Source organism: Blennius ocellaris (genome assembly GCF_963422515.1).
Source record: "Blennius ocellaris genome assembly, chromosome: 15".
Lineage (NCBI taxonomy): Eukaryota > Metazoa > Chordata > Actinopteri > Blenniiformes > Blenniidae > Blennius > Blennius ocellaris.
In genome coordinates this window covers 4,441,875-4,459,896 of record NC_137664.1, presented here as the reverse complement: position 1 = coordinate 4,459,896, position 18,022 = coordinate 4,441,875, and the positions used below count along the sequence as shown (strand labels likewise).

At 44.0% G+C, this 18,022-nt stretch overlaps 1 protein-coding gene across 2 annotated transcripts in view; it reads left to right on the top strand.

Annotated features, from left to right (window-relative positions):
- col5a1 (procollagen, type V, alpha 1) overlaps nt 1–18,022 on the top strand; it is a 79,650-nt gene that overhangs the window by 26,256 nt on the left and 35,372 nt on the right. For both annotated transcript variants that reach the window (XM_080510111.1, XM_080510110.1), the window contains exons 5-21: nt 8,893–9,024; nt 9,752–9,865; nt 9,955–10,401; nt 10,909–11,547; nt 11,662–11,718; nt 13,219–13,260; nt 13,664–13,726; nt 13,835–13,909; nt 15,347–15,439; nt 15,771–15,827; nt 15,986–16,039; nt 16,237–16,290; nt 16,427–16,480; nt 16,572–16,625; nt 16,710–16,763; nt 17,175–17,219; nt 17,954–18,007. In XM_080510111.1, the coding sequence (XP_080366237.1) occupies nt 8,893–9,024; nt 9,752–9,865; nt 9,955–10,401; nt 10,909–11,547; nt 11,662–11,718; nt 13,219–13,260; nt 13,664–13,726; nt 13,835–13,909; nt 15,347–15,439; nt 15,771–15,827; nt 15,986–16,039; nt 16,237–16,290; nt 16,427–16,480; nt 16,572–16,625; nt 16,710–16,763; nt 17,175–17,219; nt 17,954–18,007 (2,088 nt within the window). The remainder of the gene's footprint in view (nt 1–8,892; nt 9,025–9,751; nt 9,866–9,954; nt 10,402–10,908; nt 11,548–11,661; nt 11,719–13,218; nt 13,261–13,663; nt 13,727–13,834; nt 13,910–15,346; nt 15,440–15,770; nt 15,828–15,985; nt 16,040–16,236; nt 16,291–16,426; nt 16,481–16,571; nt 16,626–16,709; nt 16,764–17,174; nt 17,220–17,953; nt 18,008–18,022) is intronic.

Genomic DNA, 18,022 nt, shown 5'->3' with positions numbered 1-18,022 from the left:
GGAATTCTTCCAGCTGCCAACAAGACGACGCCATTTATTCAGGATAAGCTGTATAACAATAAGATTACGAATAATATGAATAGCAAATCTTTGCATGTCACCCCTCACACACAGACTGCAGCTCAAAGTGCTTTTAGACTAAATAAAAACAATAAAATCGAATTATGTGATTCAAAAAAGGGTGTTGAAAAGTTAATCTAAAAAAACAAGCAATAAAGCCGACATTGAAACATAACTTTTTTTTTTTAATTAAAAACTAAAATAAATGATGAAGGCAATGGAAACCAAGTAGATTAGCATGAAAAAAAAAAAGTCTCTTTTTTTTAAAACTGTCTGAATATGATATAATGCATGAATTGGCAGTTAATGTCACTGTACTCTATATTTGTTATATTAAGCAGTCCGAGTAGCGTTTGTACAACAGAATACATAAAGTGAGGCAGGTATGAGGGCACAAAGCCATGACAAAACTTTACAAACCAATACAAATAATGAAAACGAATCCTAAAAGCTGCACAAATCCAGTGAGACGTTGCTCAAACTTGGTATTGTAGCTGTAGCATCTCCATCAGGAAAGGGAGGCGATACCAGGAGCATCGTAAATATGCGTTGGCTGTCAGAGCCGCCAAAACGGTCCAGCGGTTACCGTGGGAACAGCCAGATATTTTGTGAGAGACGTTTAAAGCCCTCCTGCTGTGCGTCTGCCAGTTGGGAGACAGGATAGGCTCCAGTGCGTGCAGAAAATGGAAAATATGCCACATACTTTCCAAATTATGCTCAGGCTGCGCTGGCTTTTCCTCCTCCTAAACTCCCTCTTCTCACTCTTTCGCAGTGTCGGCTGATATTGTGTTGACTTTTGCCAGAGTGGGTTACTGGTCAGAGGTGTCCCGCATGAAAGCTTGTGTAATCTAATTCAGTTTGACCCCCCCCCCCCCCCTCCAAAAGAGAGAGAAAAAAAAAACAGTGATTGAAAGTTGAATGTAAAGTCTCTGATCAGTGGTGGGGTTTAATTAAAGATCATCATGGGGTTCTGGAGGAGGGAGAGGAGACATAATTTGAGTGACAGTGCAGGATCTGCCTACTAACTTCTTTCTTTCTTTACATACAGCATTTAGAAGAGAAGTAGTACTTATGCGCTGAAGGCGGTTTGTGGTTTGGTTTCTGACACGGTTATTGTGGTTGCAGGGAGACTGTCTGCCCTCTATAAGTGCCATAATGTTGTTTTTTTTCAGCAGCTTGCATAAAAGTGCTGCTCATATGCTTATGACTGAAAAGAATATGAAGCTGATTGAAGTTTATGTAAGCATGCAGATTTTTTTTTCACCTGGTAATCAGAGCTCCACACAGTGGCAAAGGGGAATTGTAATTACTTTTCCTATAATGACTGTAATGCAAATGTAAAAATCAGTCATCAAGTCTAATTATCCTCAGCTAGTGACTTTTCACTGTCGTGTTCCTTGATTAGTTTCAGATTGTGAATGTTGAGTATTTTTTTAAGTGTTTTCTTTTTTCTTTTTTTTTTTTAGCCGGTTAGACAACTACGGAGGAAAAAAAGATTGTATCTGCTGATTTCTCCATTCACTGTTGTTTCCGTGTGAGTTTGCCAAGGAAAACCGGAGATGATTCAACATACATACCTTTTTTGGTTTTGAAGTGCAGTAAATGTCTGTGGTCGGTTACGAGGGAACACGTGAACTGCGTGGCCTCATTCGGGAGGAGATCAGGGGGAGAGGGTTTGATGTTGAGAGGAACAAGATACAAAGTGCGAGATTCAGATGGTGCGTTAGAAGGGGGGGGGGGGTTTGGGTAGAGGAGCCAAAAATTTTGGGTCTTATTCTGGAAAGAATGAGGAGCTCTCTCTCTCTCCCCGCTGATGTCAGCCTTGGAACGCCAGCTGTACCACATGACTTCATCCAGAGGTTTCCTTGGTATCCGCTGATATCCACTCCCAGGCTGACGGCGTGACCAAGCCTTGGGAGACGTGCGTACGTGGGGTGGGTGATTAATCGGTAGAGGATGGAACTAACAAAGTGGGAAGAAGATGAGAGGAAGATGGGGGCTGAGATATACTGAGAAAGAGGGATTAGAGATGGTATGAGTGGGGGAGTTTGAGGCGCTGTGATAAGGAAAAAGGCTGAGGAAGCTTTTAAGGACTGGGACGAGACAAGCTGTGCAGCCAGAGACAGGGGAAAGTAATAAAAACACACAACACATGAGCTTGATGCTCGTTTAATTTTGTAACAGCCTGATGAGTTCTACACATCCTGTTTTCGAGACTTCTCTTCATATTTTAAATGAGAGATTTGACAGTGTGATTTCAAAATATTCTGACTCTATTTTTTATGGTTGGTCTGAGTGACTCTGCCAGGCTTTGACTTGGCTTCTCCTAACAATAACTCTCAGTAGCTCCACTAAGGCTTTTGAAACAGTGGCTTTGCTTTTTTTGCAAATGTACCAGGGCTCAGACTTTTTTTTTTTTTTTTGCTGTGAAAAGCCAAGTGGGTGTCAAAAAGCAATAACAGTTCGTTCACTGTTTAAGGCGTGAATAATGGCTTCTCTCCTGGAGCCCCATTAGAGGAGACCTGGAAATTTGATGCCCTGCTTTGGCCTTCGCTGGTAAAAAAAAAAAAAAAAAAAAAAATGTGAGGGGGCGTTCAGACTGTTTTCAGGCTAAACGAAAATCTGTCTTGGAGGAGTGGATTGGAACTGAAGTGGACAGTGGAAGCTGCATATTGCAGGAGAATGCTCACAAAAACTTTGTGTACAGAACATGAAGATAATGTGACACACATGTGCACAGTGAATGTGGATGAGTCATTGCATTTTAATGCAGCATGTGGATGTCTTGCTCATGCAGTATCGCTTGAAAAACCCGGCTCTGCATAGATTTTAACTTCACTAGTGTCACACAGATGTTTTCCATTAAATCTCCATTGTTCTGCTTTTATTCCCCAAGACACTTTATTGAAAAGTGCATCGGTCAACATATTTCCTGTCATTTCGTGTCTTAGCCACAGTCACACTGGAAGAATTTGATCCAAAGTTAAGCCGCTGGCTGTCTGCAGGTTTCCGGCTTTGAAATAACCAACCGATGACCACAAATTTATTGTGTTTCTCTCATGACTGTCACTGAGTCACAGTTACCCCCTGAGAGAAGGACCCCAAAACTGTATTTGACAAGTTTTATGTCATAAAAACAAAGCAGAAAAACCCCAATGCAGACAAGTTTTAAAGGCATCCATATGAAGCAAAACTGAGGGTTCACTTATAATGTCTTGCACACAATGCTTCATCCCATATGACTATGAGTCATCAGTTATCTTCAAATGCAAAACTGTGGGGAGGAAACCATAATGTTCACATGGGGAACATGCGAACTAACAAGGTTTTTTTTTTAATTTGCTCTCTTATGTAAGAATAAGGCTGATTAAACACAATGCAGCCCCACAGCACCACAAATGCAGTCTGATTATAGAGGCACAATAGCAAAAATGCTGATATTTTGTGCAAATCTGTGCATTTTTTTTTTTATTAAAGTGCAGTTTTCCCAGTGCTTGAATCAAGTTTTTATTTCCAGACTGAATGAATCTTGGTGTATTGTGGCGATAATATTAATGGCATTATCTTCAAACACAAACCTAGATTACTGAACTTTTGTATTGGCTTGTATTTGTCTGCTCTATCTTGTCCAAGGTATATGTCGTGCTTCACTGCCAGAGCACACTGCATCAATACATTTCAGCTTTGGCTTGGTGTGGTTCAGGGGGACATGGAGTTTCCATCACTTCTAATTAAGAGAATTTCCTTTAACTAATGTCAGATGTTTGTCTTTTGCCCCAATATTCTCACTGCCATTCCTTTACTGTGTCAGCAAGCACTGAAGTGTCCCCTCAGCACTTTTTCTTTTTCCTTTTTGAATGCAAATTTCAGCAAAATGACCAAACCAAACGCTAAGAACCGACGTCTGTTAGGTGAGGTGAGCCGTTCTGGGTTCCACTCGTCCAAAAAGAACAGGAAATGGAAATATGGCTGCCCACAGCCCTTTGAGACGTGGGATTAAAATCTTGTGCAGCAGGGAGTGTTTATGAGGGCTGGGAAAGTGAGGAGCTGTAATGGTGAAGAAGACTGAGAGGGAGTCAGAAAAATGGGACAACAGTAGAGGGGAGAGGGAATAGTTGGAGTGGTGGGTAAGTGGCAGACGGGCTTGTTGCTCTTGGCAGCGTCTCTGGGTGTCGAGATTTCACTTTAAGACTGCAGGGAACAGCGAATGTGGCAGAAAGTGCTACTGATGTCTGCTGAAGGTTTAGGCCAGCTAATCGTGTGCATGTTTGTGTGCACGTGTAGACCACGTACGTCTTGTTTGTTTGTGTCCCCAAGGTCATTTATTGCCCCCCGGAGGCAATATGCTGACCTCTACAACGTGTTGTTTGGTTTATTTGGTTAGTTTGGAAAATGCCCAGGCGCTGGGGACCGCGGGTGTGTCGGTGTGGGCTGGCAGTGGGACCAAGGCCTGGCTTAGAGCTCAAGGGTGACTGTGTAAATATGTCGGGAAAAGTAACTCCCCTTTAAAATGCAGCAAAGGCTCGGGACCTCCCAAGGTCTTGTCCTGCTCCGTGGGGCCCTCCTACCCATTTTTCTTTGCTGTCATCTCACCAGGAAAACAAAAAACAAAAAAAGAGAACCATAGTAAGTTTTTCTTCTTGAAAACATGTGGGAGACATCCTGTGTTTGAAGATAAACAGAGCCATTTTCAGGTATCCTTTAGGATTCCATGAAATAATGAGCATTGCTATGTGCTGTTTATTTCATGGTATGCCGCTCAAGGCTCAAGCAATTGTGGATTTCATGGGACACTGAGTCTTGGTCCCCCAAAACTGACCTGCAGGGGGTTGTTTGACATCACTTAAAGACCTTCCCTTAATCAAAATAACCCATTTGTCAGTGTCTTTTCTCCTCACCCTGAAGGTATGTGGGAGAACAAGGCCTATACATGTGAAATTGAAGTTTTAGCACCTTATGGAGCAATTTTAACCCCGTTTGCTCTGGTTCGCTGCAGTGCAATGATTTTAAAACAGCCCCAGAGTTGCTTTTCTTCCCATGCATCATATTTTTTCAATTCAGAAGAGGGAACACAATGAACCTGGTCCACCCTGCATGATTGTGGGTCAGATTTAGATGAAGACAGATGTTTGGCTGGGCACTCATCAGAGCTCTCTCCTGCCCCCATCTGGACAAAGCCAGAAAATCCAGCCGGGAATAGTGTGTGTGTGTGTGTGTGTGTGTGTGTGTGTGTGTGTGTGTGTGTGTGTGTGTGTGTGTGTGTGTGTGTGTGTGTGTGTGTGTGTGTGTGTGTGTGTGTGTGTGTGTGTGTGTGTGTGTGTGTGTGTGTGTGTGTGTGTGTGTGTGTGTGAGGGTGGGGTTGAAGGGGGAAAAAAATATGTGCTTTTCTGTCGAGAACTATATTCAGGTGTCACTGATCAGTATGGATTTATTATACCTGCAATCTGTAGCTCCAGGCTACAGCCTTACATTCGCCTTGGGATTGATTTGCATTTTTTTTTTTTTTTTTTTTTTTGTGTGTGTGTGTGTGTACCTTCCACAGTTTCTTTAACATGAAGGATGTCAAACGAGTTCAGCAGTTGTTCACAGCCACAGGCTCTTCCACCAGAGCTCAACATGGAGGAGAGCATTGGCCAGGAGCAGAGTCATATTTCAGCTGAGTCCAGGGAGATGCTGACAGCCCTGTTATTGTCTGAAAATTATGCCTTAAGCAGCACTCTGATGTGCCACATGATGCTCCGGAGTGATAAATGCCACTGTCCCTTCCCTAACAGGAAAGCCGATTGCATGTGTTTTATGGGGTACCCCCCCCCCCCCCCCCCCCCAGAGATTTGGGTGTGATGGCTCTTTTTGTTACCCTGTGGCGTGTGCTCTCTTTGGGGGGTGGGATCACTTGTGCTTGTGTGCTCACATTTGCACGTAATGCTGTGTATTAATCATACCACATATGGCATATTTAGGTCTGCCTCTGGGTTGCACATCATCTCCCTTTGGTATGACTTTTAAAATGAAATATGAGCTGCAATTTCCCTCAAAGTTTTTTTAAGCATTTAGGTTAAGCAGTCAGCCTCAGCGTGTGCTGAAACTCTGACTTGGCAAGTGCAGCCGTCGCAATTCATCATATAATGATATTGCACCAATTAATAGTAAAATCATCCATCAAACTACCACTTTATCCAACTATGGATGAGAGCTGGACATGTCACCAGGTAATCACAGGGCAAAAACACAAGAAAAGATGACAGCATACACTCAAGAAATGTTTTTAAACTGTTGGAAGAAAATAGCTGGACAGAGATGCCTATTGGGGTAGAAAAATGAATGAAGGAGTCAGCATTAGCATATAGCTGGACACCAGCTGCAACAAAACAAAATGTGCAGATCTTTTACGCCCGACAAGAGCAAACATGTATAAAATACATCTGATTATTTTTAATCTGACATGTAAAATTGTGTGCAGAAAGGCCATATTGTGCAGCATAAAGTGTGAAATTGGTGAAGGAGTTGACGCATGCATTTGCTCGGCAGGAAAAGCCTAATGAAGACACACTGGGAAGTTGCATGGTGTGAAAAATAACTCTTGTTTAAGCCACTCGGAAATGCCCATAACAGTTGACGTCTAACTGTTCCTTTCTCCTCTAAGTGCACCTTTAAGTTGCTCGAATGCGCCACCAAGTAATAAAAGTGTGTCTAACTTTTCTCTGCCTATCCATCTGAAGTTAGTTTGGTGCAGGACTCATTTTCTGGCTTGCTTTTTTTATTTTTTATTTTTATTGTCCAGTACTTTAAGTGCAGAATAAAACTTTAAGATTGTTGGAACTGCTGGTATGTTGGATGATCCAAGGTGACTGAGTGCAGAGCCACATTCCATTTCTTTTTTTTTTACTCACACATAGCTTTTATTATAGAGCTAGTACCATCAAATGGAGTCATCATTTGTTCTTCCGTCTGTAGGGCTCCAACATCAGCCCACTTTTCTTTCTAGGTATGCACATGCTTCTTTTTTTTTACCTCCCTTCACTGTGTACATGTCACACATCATTAAGCATGTTGTACCGTGACGCTCTCAGTGCTGCAAGGATTGTCTCATTAAAACCTAAGGTATATGATTAATTATTATATCCTGGGTAACGTGGGATCCCACCCATGGTGGTCATAATCTACTATGATATTCCCGTGGTTGCTTTGAGAGCGAAAAAGAAAGCAAAAAAAAAAAAGAAAATTGCATTGCTTGAAGACAGTGGGACTGTTTTGTGGTACAGGGGGCTTATTTCTTATTGAGTGTGACCTCATTTCAAACGTTGAATACCCATCATCCCGTTTCAGCGCAGCTGTGACACACGATTTTTTTCAGGAATTGAGGAGAAAAGAGCATCTAGTTGATGCCACGTCGAGCCTCTTCATAGTGTGCAGCTTTCATCCACTGGCTCAGAGGTAGCCATTTGGAAGTTTCCTGAGAGCTCAGCGCTAGAAGCACTGTGTAATGGCTCCAGCAGTCCTCTTTTTCCTTTTTCCTTTTTTTTTTTTTTTTGGAGGAAGGGATTTGTTTGCCTGCATCCACTAGTAAACCCCTTCTGATAACATAAGCCAAGGACAGAGCAGGAAACGTCATCTTGCGAAGTGTTTCGCAAGGGTTATTAAAGGATGTGTGACTGGGAGTTCTGTGTTGTACGTTGGGACGTCGCAGTGGGACTGGGACTCCTCAGCGAGCTGTTGCTGGTTAGACCACAAATTCAATCCGTTGCTCCAGAAAAGCACAGTCTGTGGGGAGCTTCAGCTGAGGAGATTGTACAACATGTTGGCAATTGGGACATAATCAAAAACACTTTATCCTCTTTGGCGGTCTGTTTCCCATAGTTCGGTGGGTTTCATGAGTTTCCGCCGCCCGCCCCCTCGTCTCCTTGCAAATATATTTGCGTTGCTGTCGTTGATTGATGTGAAATGACATCACTGGATTTGGACTTGTGATCAGGACGTGTTTGTATAAATGCAGCGCTGTGTTTTCTGTGCCATATGCAATCTTTTCAGAAACATGTGGCAAACACACCCAGCTCCCTATGTAGCCCGGGGATCCTTCAGAGCCTTTTTTCTCTCTTGTTCTCGCTTGCTTTTTTTTCTATCAATCTCCTCGGTTCTGTCTCCTTTGTGAGTTTTCTCTCGCTGAAAGATCCCTCCACCCCCCCCCCCCCCCCCCCCTACCGTTCCACCCCCACACCATGGATCAGTATATACATACGCCTCTTTAAGTCAGGTTGTGCAGGTCAGCTATCTGTATGTGCAGGTTTGCTCCTGTAAGTCCTGTTGCACAGGCAATTTGTCTTACACAATCCGCTCAGGGTTGGGCTGGCATGCTCTGTTTGAAATAATTCATCTTGTTCAAGCCTTCTCTCTGCATATGTGTTTGTGGGTCTCTTGTTATGTGTGTGTTTGTGTTGTCATCCCCGGCTAAATGAAGCCAGTTGTTCATTTTTTTTTTCATTTTTTTTTTTTTTTTTGAAGCTTCTCGCTATTTGCTGGAAGCTTTTTGTTTCAACTCTGGTGCTTGACTCCGATGCAAAACAGCCCCTATTGGACCTTTGACAAAGTTCCTCATCTTTTAGTCACCGTTTGGTTCCCGTGGCTTGACCTAGTTTTTAAACAGCCTGTTCTGCAGGTCCTATGTAGATGGTGATACTTTCATTTTTTTTCCCCTTTACAAGTCACAGCAGAGTCACACCATTACTTTTTCCATTTGCTTGTTTATTTATATGCAGATCATTTTTGCTGTTCAATGATTCAATGAGCCTCATTGTTTTGTTTTGTTTTGGTTTTTTTCCTTCTTGTGCCTTTCAGGGAGAGATCCAGCAGCTAATGATTGTAGCAGACCATCGGGCTGCCTATGACTACTGTGAGCACTACAGCCCCGATTGTGAAGTGCCAATGCCCGATCAGCCGCAGAACCAGGACCCCAACACAGACGAATATGTAAGTAACTATTTTATGTATAAAACAAATGTCAATGCCCAGCTTTCCAAACAAAGGCCTGCGACATACAAGAGATGATGCCATTGTAAGACACTGAAAGAGAGACAATTATGGTTCAATTAAATTTCCTTTAATCAATAATTATGTCTAATGCTTGAATAAAATCTTGCATCTTCTTGCTGCAATGGGCCAGTTAGCTTATGCAAGAGAAGTGCAATGTGCCAGAGCAAAGTGCTGACTGTGGAGAACAGGGTTATCGGGCTATGCAGCTAGTTAATAATGTTCAGGAATGATGTGGTGCCTGCCTAAGCTTGCATCCCTCTATGGTACAGTATTCTGCGCTGAATACCAATATACTGTGTGCAAACTCATTAAAAACCAAAAAAAAAAAAAGTTTAAAAGGAAACACTTCTCATTGACCTTGCTCTGCCCGAGTCCTGCAATGTACATGTGAATTTGACTTTTTTTTTTCATCTTAAAGACATTCGACAAACTCATTAAGAAAACTGTGGAGAAGTAATTTGTCATTTAGTCATTGCAAGTTACAACAGAGAGAGATTCAGCATGAAGTAGAATGCATTCCTGTGTGTTTCTGATCAATGAGCAACCTGTCAGACATACATCAGCCAGCCAGGAGCAGCAGAGCAGTGGATCATGTTTAAAAATAGCTATAATTTATCCTGCAGTCACAATTGTGATTACTCACTGTCACGGCTTCTCTTTTAAGGACACAGAGAACTATTATTATGAATACCCTTACTATGAAGACATGGACGGCAAGCCTCTCAAATCAACCTCTGATGCTGATGCTGATTCTGATGCGACCGTAAAAGAAGCCGAGGTAGTTCATCAATCAACGTTTCGCTTCATTATCAAACGCATGATATGAAATGCAATAATATGACATATAAACTTCTTGTCATGTCACAGGTGACAGATAGCGACAGCGACGTGGTGACCCGACTGCAGGAAGCTCTGACCGGTGGTTTGGGCGGTGCCGGCAGCAAAGTCGTGACCTCAACCTCTGTCTCCTCCGGTTCTTCTTCCTCCTCGTCTTCTGCCGGCTCATCCAGCAGCTCCTCGGCGAGCTCCTCTGGCGCTGCCGCTGGAGCAGGGGACGCCTACGGAGAGGAGACCAGCCCTTACGATGGCTACGATGGCTATGGTAACTACGAGACCTACTACGACGAATCCACAGCCAAGCCCGACGGTGACACCACCAGACGGGTAACCATCACCAGCATCGGCACCGGGGGCGATCTGAACCTGGGAGCAGGTGGAAAGGTCGACCTTGGAACGGGAACTGTAGTGGACAGGAAGGTGATCAGCAGTGGAGGCGATGGAGGATCTTCCATAACAATCACCAGCAATAAAACCGTAAGTTGACATTGTTATCCGGACGGAGTGTCTTTTGTGAACCCTGTATTGGGAAGTACAGAGAATCCTTTGGCGTCATTTTTTTGTGTTTTGCTTTCACTAAATGAGGAAATCAAATCCAACATGGACACATAAAAAAACACAGCAAAACTTAGATTCTTTAGACATGAAATTCAAGATCAGTCAAAAACGACAATGTATGCTATGCTTAAATAGGAATTCACCCTGTATCAAAACAACTTTGTATTATGTTTATGAGTTTCATCACTTTGGACTTTTCAAATGTCTTTTTTTAAGGGGCATTTTTCCAGATTAATAATCATTGGCCCTTGCAGCATTAGTATGCAACACAAATACCACAAATGTAACTTCTAATTATAATTTTTCCGACATTACTTGTAAAATGCATGCCTCATACATACATCATAGAGTTTGTTATTCGTCATATCGCTGCTTTTTAAAAAAGGAGATTTCTGCATTGTATAACGTACATCTATGTATTCATAGGGAGGAAGTTCCTATGATGATTACAGCCACATGTATGACTATGGTGTGGATGGTCATTACACCACTGGCGGCGGCGGTGGCGGCAGCAGCAGCAGCAGCACGGTGCATGTTGGAGGTGGCGGCAGCAGCGGTACAGTGCACATTGGTGGTGGCGGCGGCAGCAGCAGCAGCACGGTGGACATCGGTGGTGGCGGCAGCAGCAGCAGCAGCAGTACCGTGCATATTGGTGGTGGCGGCGGAAGCAGCAGCAGTACCATGCACATTGGTGGTGGCGGCAGCAGCAGCAGTACCATGCACATTGGTGGTGGTGGCAGCAGCAGCAGTTCTACGATCACCATCGGGGGCGGATCAGCTGGCGGCGGCTCCGTTTCGGTAGGAGGCGGATCAGTATCGGTTGGAGGATCTTCCACCTCCAGCGGCGGGTCAGCCAGCGCCGGTACTGGCGCCGGGGGCTCTATCGCCACAGGAACCGGTCTGGGTGTGGACTTTGACGGTGACTACACAGATCTGGATGGGTTCAAGGAGGAAGACATCACGGCTTATGGCGACGTAGATGCCTATGGCGACTATGCAGATCTGGAGTACACCGACAAGGAGAGCAAAGTGCTGCCTGCTGAGACTGACGAGTACTATGGACAGGTGAAACACAATGCAAGCGTACTACCAGAAATACACGCTTAAAGACGACAATCTGAGTGATTAAAGCAAAGAGGGTGGAGGTTGATTTTGTTTGTGTCTGTGTTTGGTGTCTAGGTCGATGGAGCTCGTGGCGAGAAAGGACAGAAGGGGGAGCCTGCTATTATTGAGCCTGTGAGTATCACTATTTGGAGGACATAGCTGGAGCGGCAGATTTAGGAAACATGTATGCACAAGAGGGCATCTGCGCGTACATATACATGTGAGCCATATCCAAACACGTCCCATTCTTCACTTCTGATTGAGATTCCTCAATCCAAACACACACGTCAGGCCACACCAGACCTTTCTCCTGGATGTACGGTGCAACTGCAGCATAAACATTTGGAGAACAGCCATGCAGGGATTGTCAATAATCTCCAAACACAGTGTGGGTAGTGTGTAAACACAAGGGGAAGCAGAAGGAGTAAAGGAACCCAAGAGGGTAAGAAATACATTTCCTGCTGCTTTTCCCCAAAATTTCTAATTACATGCGGCGGGGCGGGATACAACCATCCTTCATTCAGATACATCTATATAGACGCAATGCAGTGAAGGGGCGGAGGACTTTGTTTTATCTATTTGTAAAGTACATCAGGAAAATACTCATATCTTTGATGCAAGTGCAGCTGTTTCGCTTTAAACAAATGTCACCGGGCTGCACTGAGTGTACACGCTCCTGTGATTGAGAGTCCTGGTGTTTATACACGAGAGCAGAATCAGAGTGTGTGTTTTTGATTCTATTTCCTCGATGACCCTTTTGTGTGCGAGCATGTTCGAGTGCACTCCTTTGTCTCCTGTAAACATTCAGAGATCTGACGGCGCCAAAACACCACACAGCCGTGCCCTTTCTGCAGGAGCACAGCTGATATATATATAACAGGCAAAGATCTTTGCAGTGACTTTATGATGGAAAAGCTCAGAGGATGCAGCTTTGAGGTCTGCACTTTGAATAATAGTTGAGTTTTTGTTTACATAAAAATAAGGAAACCAGAATGTTAACTCCAGAACAAACGGAGAAAGTAGTATTTGTGTGCGTTTCGCTGCAACAGTGCTAGAACAGTGCACCTCTCAGTTAGATGCTTGGGAGTCATAGCTGAAGTGCCCGGGCAGCTTTTTCACGCAATTCATTAAAAATTAACCCGAATAGACATAATTTCAAATATCAAAGCACACTCACATAGATACTCTAGTTTAATTCAACACGCATAATCAAATAGCTCATTTGCTTGTGTGAAATAAATTAATAATCCCTGATGAGTACTTTTCTGAGCGTATGCAGGTAGAAGAGCACCTCAGGGTGTCTCTCTCTCTCTCTCTCTCTCTCTCTCTATCTCTCTCTTTGTGCAGTGTCATTTACCTTCCTGTACTGAGGATTAATTGTGAGCGCACCTGAAATGACATGCAAGAATGTATATTAAGTTCGCAAAAAATGGAAACCTAATAGACAGTTGTGTTCAGACACATTTCCACGTGTGTATAGTGAACCAGAGCTGTGTATTAATAGCCACGAAAAGCCTCTGGGTACACGATTTGAGACGGTTGTGAACAGATGTTTGTACATTAGAATGAGGGCATGATAAAACAGCATTGACTCTTGTGTTCACCAATAATTTCTGTGCCTGTGTGTTTCAGGGAATGCTGGTGGAGGGTCCGCCTGGGCCTGAAGGGCCAACAGTAAGTCAGTTTATCTGGTGCTGGATCACTGGAACAACTTAACTTCCTCTTTTTTCCTCCTTAACGTGTCTTCTTTACAATGATTAACCAAAAAAAGGAAAAAATACCCCACCTGTTTTTAAATGCGCCAAAGACAGCTTCACTGAAGCGATATGTGCTTGGATGTGTTTGAATTTGATGGTTTATTTATGGAGATTTGACATCCTGCAGATGTATTCCCTCAGTGACCATCCGGTCAATGCTTTAGCTACAGTATAGACAAATAACAAGCTCCTCACGAAAGGATTTACAGCTTGTCCAGCTGTCCCATAAGGCTGCATGCATTCCTTTCTTCTATGTCTGAAAAACTTTACATCATCTCACATATGCATAGAAGTCAAATGAGGTCTTCTTTTTCAAATAGGGCCTGCCAGGACCCCCAGGTTCTTCTGGACCACCAGGCAGTTCTGGAGATCCCGGAGACAGGGTGAGGAGACATTTTTTATATGTCACGGGTTTTCACTGAATATCAAACCGACTTGGTTCCACTTGTAGTTTGAGTACTCATGTGTGCGTCCATTATTTTCCATTTAAGGGTCTTCCGGGTCGTCCTGGTCTTCCTGGTGCAGATGGTCTGCCAGGACCCCCTGGTACCGTCATGATGCTGCCTGTAAGTAAATAACAGTTGCTAAGAGGGGAAACAACATCATAAAACATGCTTTTTTTCTCCCCCTCCCCCTCCGTTTTGCGCTAAAACATTTTCCAACGGCTCCTCGTACAACATGTCTAATGCCAAGTATGATGCGTGTTTCGCTGTTTTATCAATAACTCTTACATGTGCTTTACACCGTGTACTGGAATGAAGGGGATTTCCTGTGAAGACATGTTTGAGAGACTTATTTCTTTCAAATATTTGACAATTTATCTCTGTGCTTTAGCAGCCCCTTGTGGCATGCTACATAAGATAGATGACTGTCACCTGTTGAGCTCATGCTTAGTTGTTCTCCACCTACTTTTTTTTCTTTTTTTTGCAAACCTATCCCACATTCTTTTGCCAAACTCGGGCCTATTGAGTGTCTGCCCAGGAAGTCGTCTGGCTCTCGACAGGAAGCGGTGCAGTCGGTTTCTTACTGTAGCTTCAGCTGCGCCCAATGATTCAGTTGCAGACAACTTTCTGCAGTGCCTACCTTCTGTATTTTCTTTTAGCTCATATTTGGGAGATGTCTGACGACGGGCCGCTGTCGGAGCTGATTAGTTGTGCAGATGTGAAGTTGCGGTTTTCAGGGTTTTTTTCGCAGAGCTGTCTGGCTGAGCCGTGAGGCTGGCTCTGTCTGGACAGTGACTCAAGTTACTGCTGGAGTTCAAACCTACAGGTCTAATCAGAAACATGCATTGTTTTTCTTTTCACTTCAGTTTTTTTTTTTTTTTTTGCACCTTTGTGCCACCGTGATGCTTCTTGGGCATCTTGTACAGAAAATGTTGAAACAGGCATGTTTTTATTGTGGTGAAATCTGGTCGCTGGCCTTGTCTTTTCCTTTTCCTTTTCAGAAAAGAGGTGTGATTGCAACCAAAATATAAAGAGTAAATTGATCAAACTCGGAAAGAGAGTTTAGATACGAATAACAGTTGTGAAACTCTGGTGCTGTGGAGAAAATTAGTTTGTTGTGGTTGAGTTGCAATAGATGTGACTCAGCCCTCATGGTTTGAATCAACTGTTTTGTATTTCTTTTTTTTTGCCGTCTTGGTAACAAAGACTGCTGCACCGTATTTCACTGTGGTGCTGATGTGCATCTGTACGGCTGACCGCAGTGCCGTGTAATCCGACCCAAGGCGTCTGGCTCGCACCACGACCATCCAGAGCTTGTGAGCCTCGTATTCTCTCATGCTGTAATGCTGGTTTATCGCCACCAGATGGCTGTAGAATTTGAAGCTCATTTCTGCCAGACAGGCATTGATGGAGCTCATGTGACAGCAAGAGGCTGATGCTAAGTTCAGCATCTGTTGCACAGTCCAAGCATTCATCTTCCTAATGAAATGTGGCAAATTTTTTTTCTTGTTGGTTTCATCTTAACTAAACGAAAACTAACTCTTTCATTCCCTCCCGCAGTTCAGAATGAGTGCTGGAGGCGACTCTGGACAGAAGGGACCTGCCGTATCAGCGCAGGAGGCCCAGATGCAAGCCATCATGCAGCAGGCCAGGGTAACAGTTCAAACCTAAACCAAGTACATATCGTTTTCACCAGTATCCAGGTTTGTTCTGAAGGGAAAAGTGCAGATATTTTAAGCATTTTCCTAATAAGCATCAATCACATAATCCCGTCCACTTGGAATCTTACAATATTTACATAGTGGATTTCATGCATTTTATATGGTTGATTATTAATAATTTTACATATAGTGGTTAGTTCACGTGTATCGTTCAAACACAGCACACACAAACAGAAACTTGCAAAAATGTATCCGACATGTTAAGGTTCCCACTTGTTTAACTTTGATCCTGTTGTTCTAATTTCTTTGTTTTCTGTGTTCAGCTCGCTATGCGTGGATCTACAGGACCGATGGGTTTGACCGGCAGACCTGGCCCTCTGGTACGAAAAACAAAATCAATACTAAACTCTTTCTAAAAAAGGATAACACAGCAGCTAGTACAGTGCACAGTAGTAACAATGAAAACAGACACAGATTAAAGTTTTGTTTAATTTATTGTGTGCATCACTTTTTTTTTACCCACCGTTTCGCTTCCCAGGGTCCTCCTGGTGTATCAGGTCTGAAGGGAGAATCTGGAGAGGCAGGACCTCAGGTACTGCTATGTAGCAACACACAGCTCTTTTTATGCTCAACCTTCAAAGCGTGTTTACGAGAAGTAACGTTACACAGTAATTGGTGTGCTTTTCCTTGATTTAATGCCATATTTTCTGGTTTTAGAGACATGAAATGAATAGAAAAAAAATGGACAAAGAAAGGTATTTGTATTGAGCACAAGTGTGTCTTTTTCAGGGGCCACGCGGGCCTTTGGGAGGATCCGGACCTACCGGAAAGCCTGGCAGGAGGGTGGGTTGTCAACCGAGTTGTCGGGATCAAACACTAAAGCGGTTCATGTGCATTTCCCAGCGCGCGTGTGTGATGTGGTGAGTGCTAAATGAGCATCTTCACGCATTTACGTATGAGCACCTGTTGTTTCCCACAGGGTCGCCCAGGATCTGATGGCGCCAGAGGCATGCCAGGACAGACTGGACCAAAGGTATCCCATGTCCTAATCCACTTGAATGCACCCTATTTCCTGATGTTTGAATATATCTGAGAGCTAACTTTTTTTTCTCCGCGCTTTTCAGGGAGATCGAGGTTTTGACGGTCTGGCTGGACTTCCTGGTGAAAAAGGACACAGAGTGAGTCTTTCCTGCCATCTGTGGAGAACGTGCATTATTCTTGACACAAACAACCGTTAGACATGCTAATGTTTGTTTTCGCAGGGCGAGTCTGGTCCCTCTGGACCTCCCGGTGGTCCAGGAGAAGATGGAGAGAGGGTAATAAAGAAATATTTGATTTCACACCTGCCTCTTTGTTTTCTTTCCCCCTACAAACGTGTGAGGAATACATTTCCTGCATCTCGCCTTTTTTGCTGTAGTTGTTATGCAGCCGAGTTGAACATTTTTCTTTTCACCAAACTCACCTTTTTGTCACCACTCCAGCATTTTTTTTTTTTCTTACTTCCTTTCTGGATTTCCCACCTTTATCTGTATCTAATCTCCCTCTCCTTCCACATTACCCTCAGCTGATGCAACCTGATCCCCTCTCCCTTTACTTTTTCTCTCCGTGTCTCCCGATTATCTCTGATCTCAGCAACGCAGATACCCCCCCCCACCCCACCCGCCCCCATCCCTGCATTATCATTCACTGTCTGTTCCACAGTCTGACCTGTTCTGTCTCTTTCCCAGGGAGATGATGGAGAGATCGGACCCAGGGGACTTCCTGGTGAACCAGTGAGTGATCGCTCGTATTACCATCCAGTCTCACACAGCCGAGAGATCGTGTGATAGAGAGGCGTGCTCCGGGCCTGCAAGTCGCCGTGTTATTGTGTTAGCAAACAATCATTCGGTCTGATGGTACCATAGATCATCTGCAGACCGCACTTCCCTTGTTCATATACATATGAATTGAGATATAAAAATTTTTTTCTTTTCGCTCTACGCTGCTGCAAAGTGCATGCGGATCAGGCTTTCCTTGCGCCTTTGGAGGTGAAGAAAAGCAGGCAGCTCACATCAAGCTTGTTATAATAGCCTCCCACTCTCTCAGGCAGGATAGTCCCCACGGAGGAGTGGGGGGGGGGGGGGGGGGGGGGAGGCAGGGAAGGAGGAATCAGCACAAGGTCCTTGACATCCACTGTTATGATTTACTTTGTCCACAAGGGTGTGCTACATCGGTTTGCGTGCAGGTTGTCTAGTTAGGTAACCCGGCTATGAGGCACAGCAAGGAATATCAAAGCAGCGTTGGATAGGCACAGCTGTGGGGGAACGAGTGTGTAGTAGAGAGAGAAAGAAAAGACACAATCCCACTGTTGAATATCCTCAAGGACGTTTGCGAAGCGGGGTTATTTGCAGTCGTGGAATTCTAAAACTTGATTTAGCTGAACGTGTTTAAAAATTCATTCCTCCCCTTCGCAGGTGTGATGTCATTCTTGATTTCATTTCCCTCTTTTTTTTTTGCTTCCAAACAGGGTCCACGTGGTTTGCTGGGACCAAAAGGACCTCAGGGACCTCCTGGATCACCTGTGAGTCCCCCCTTG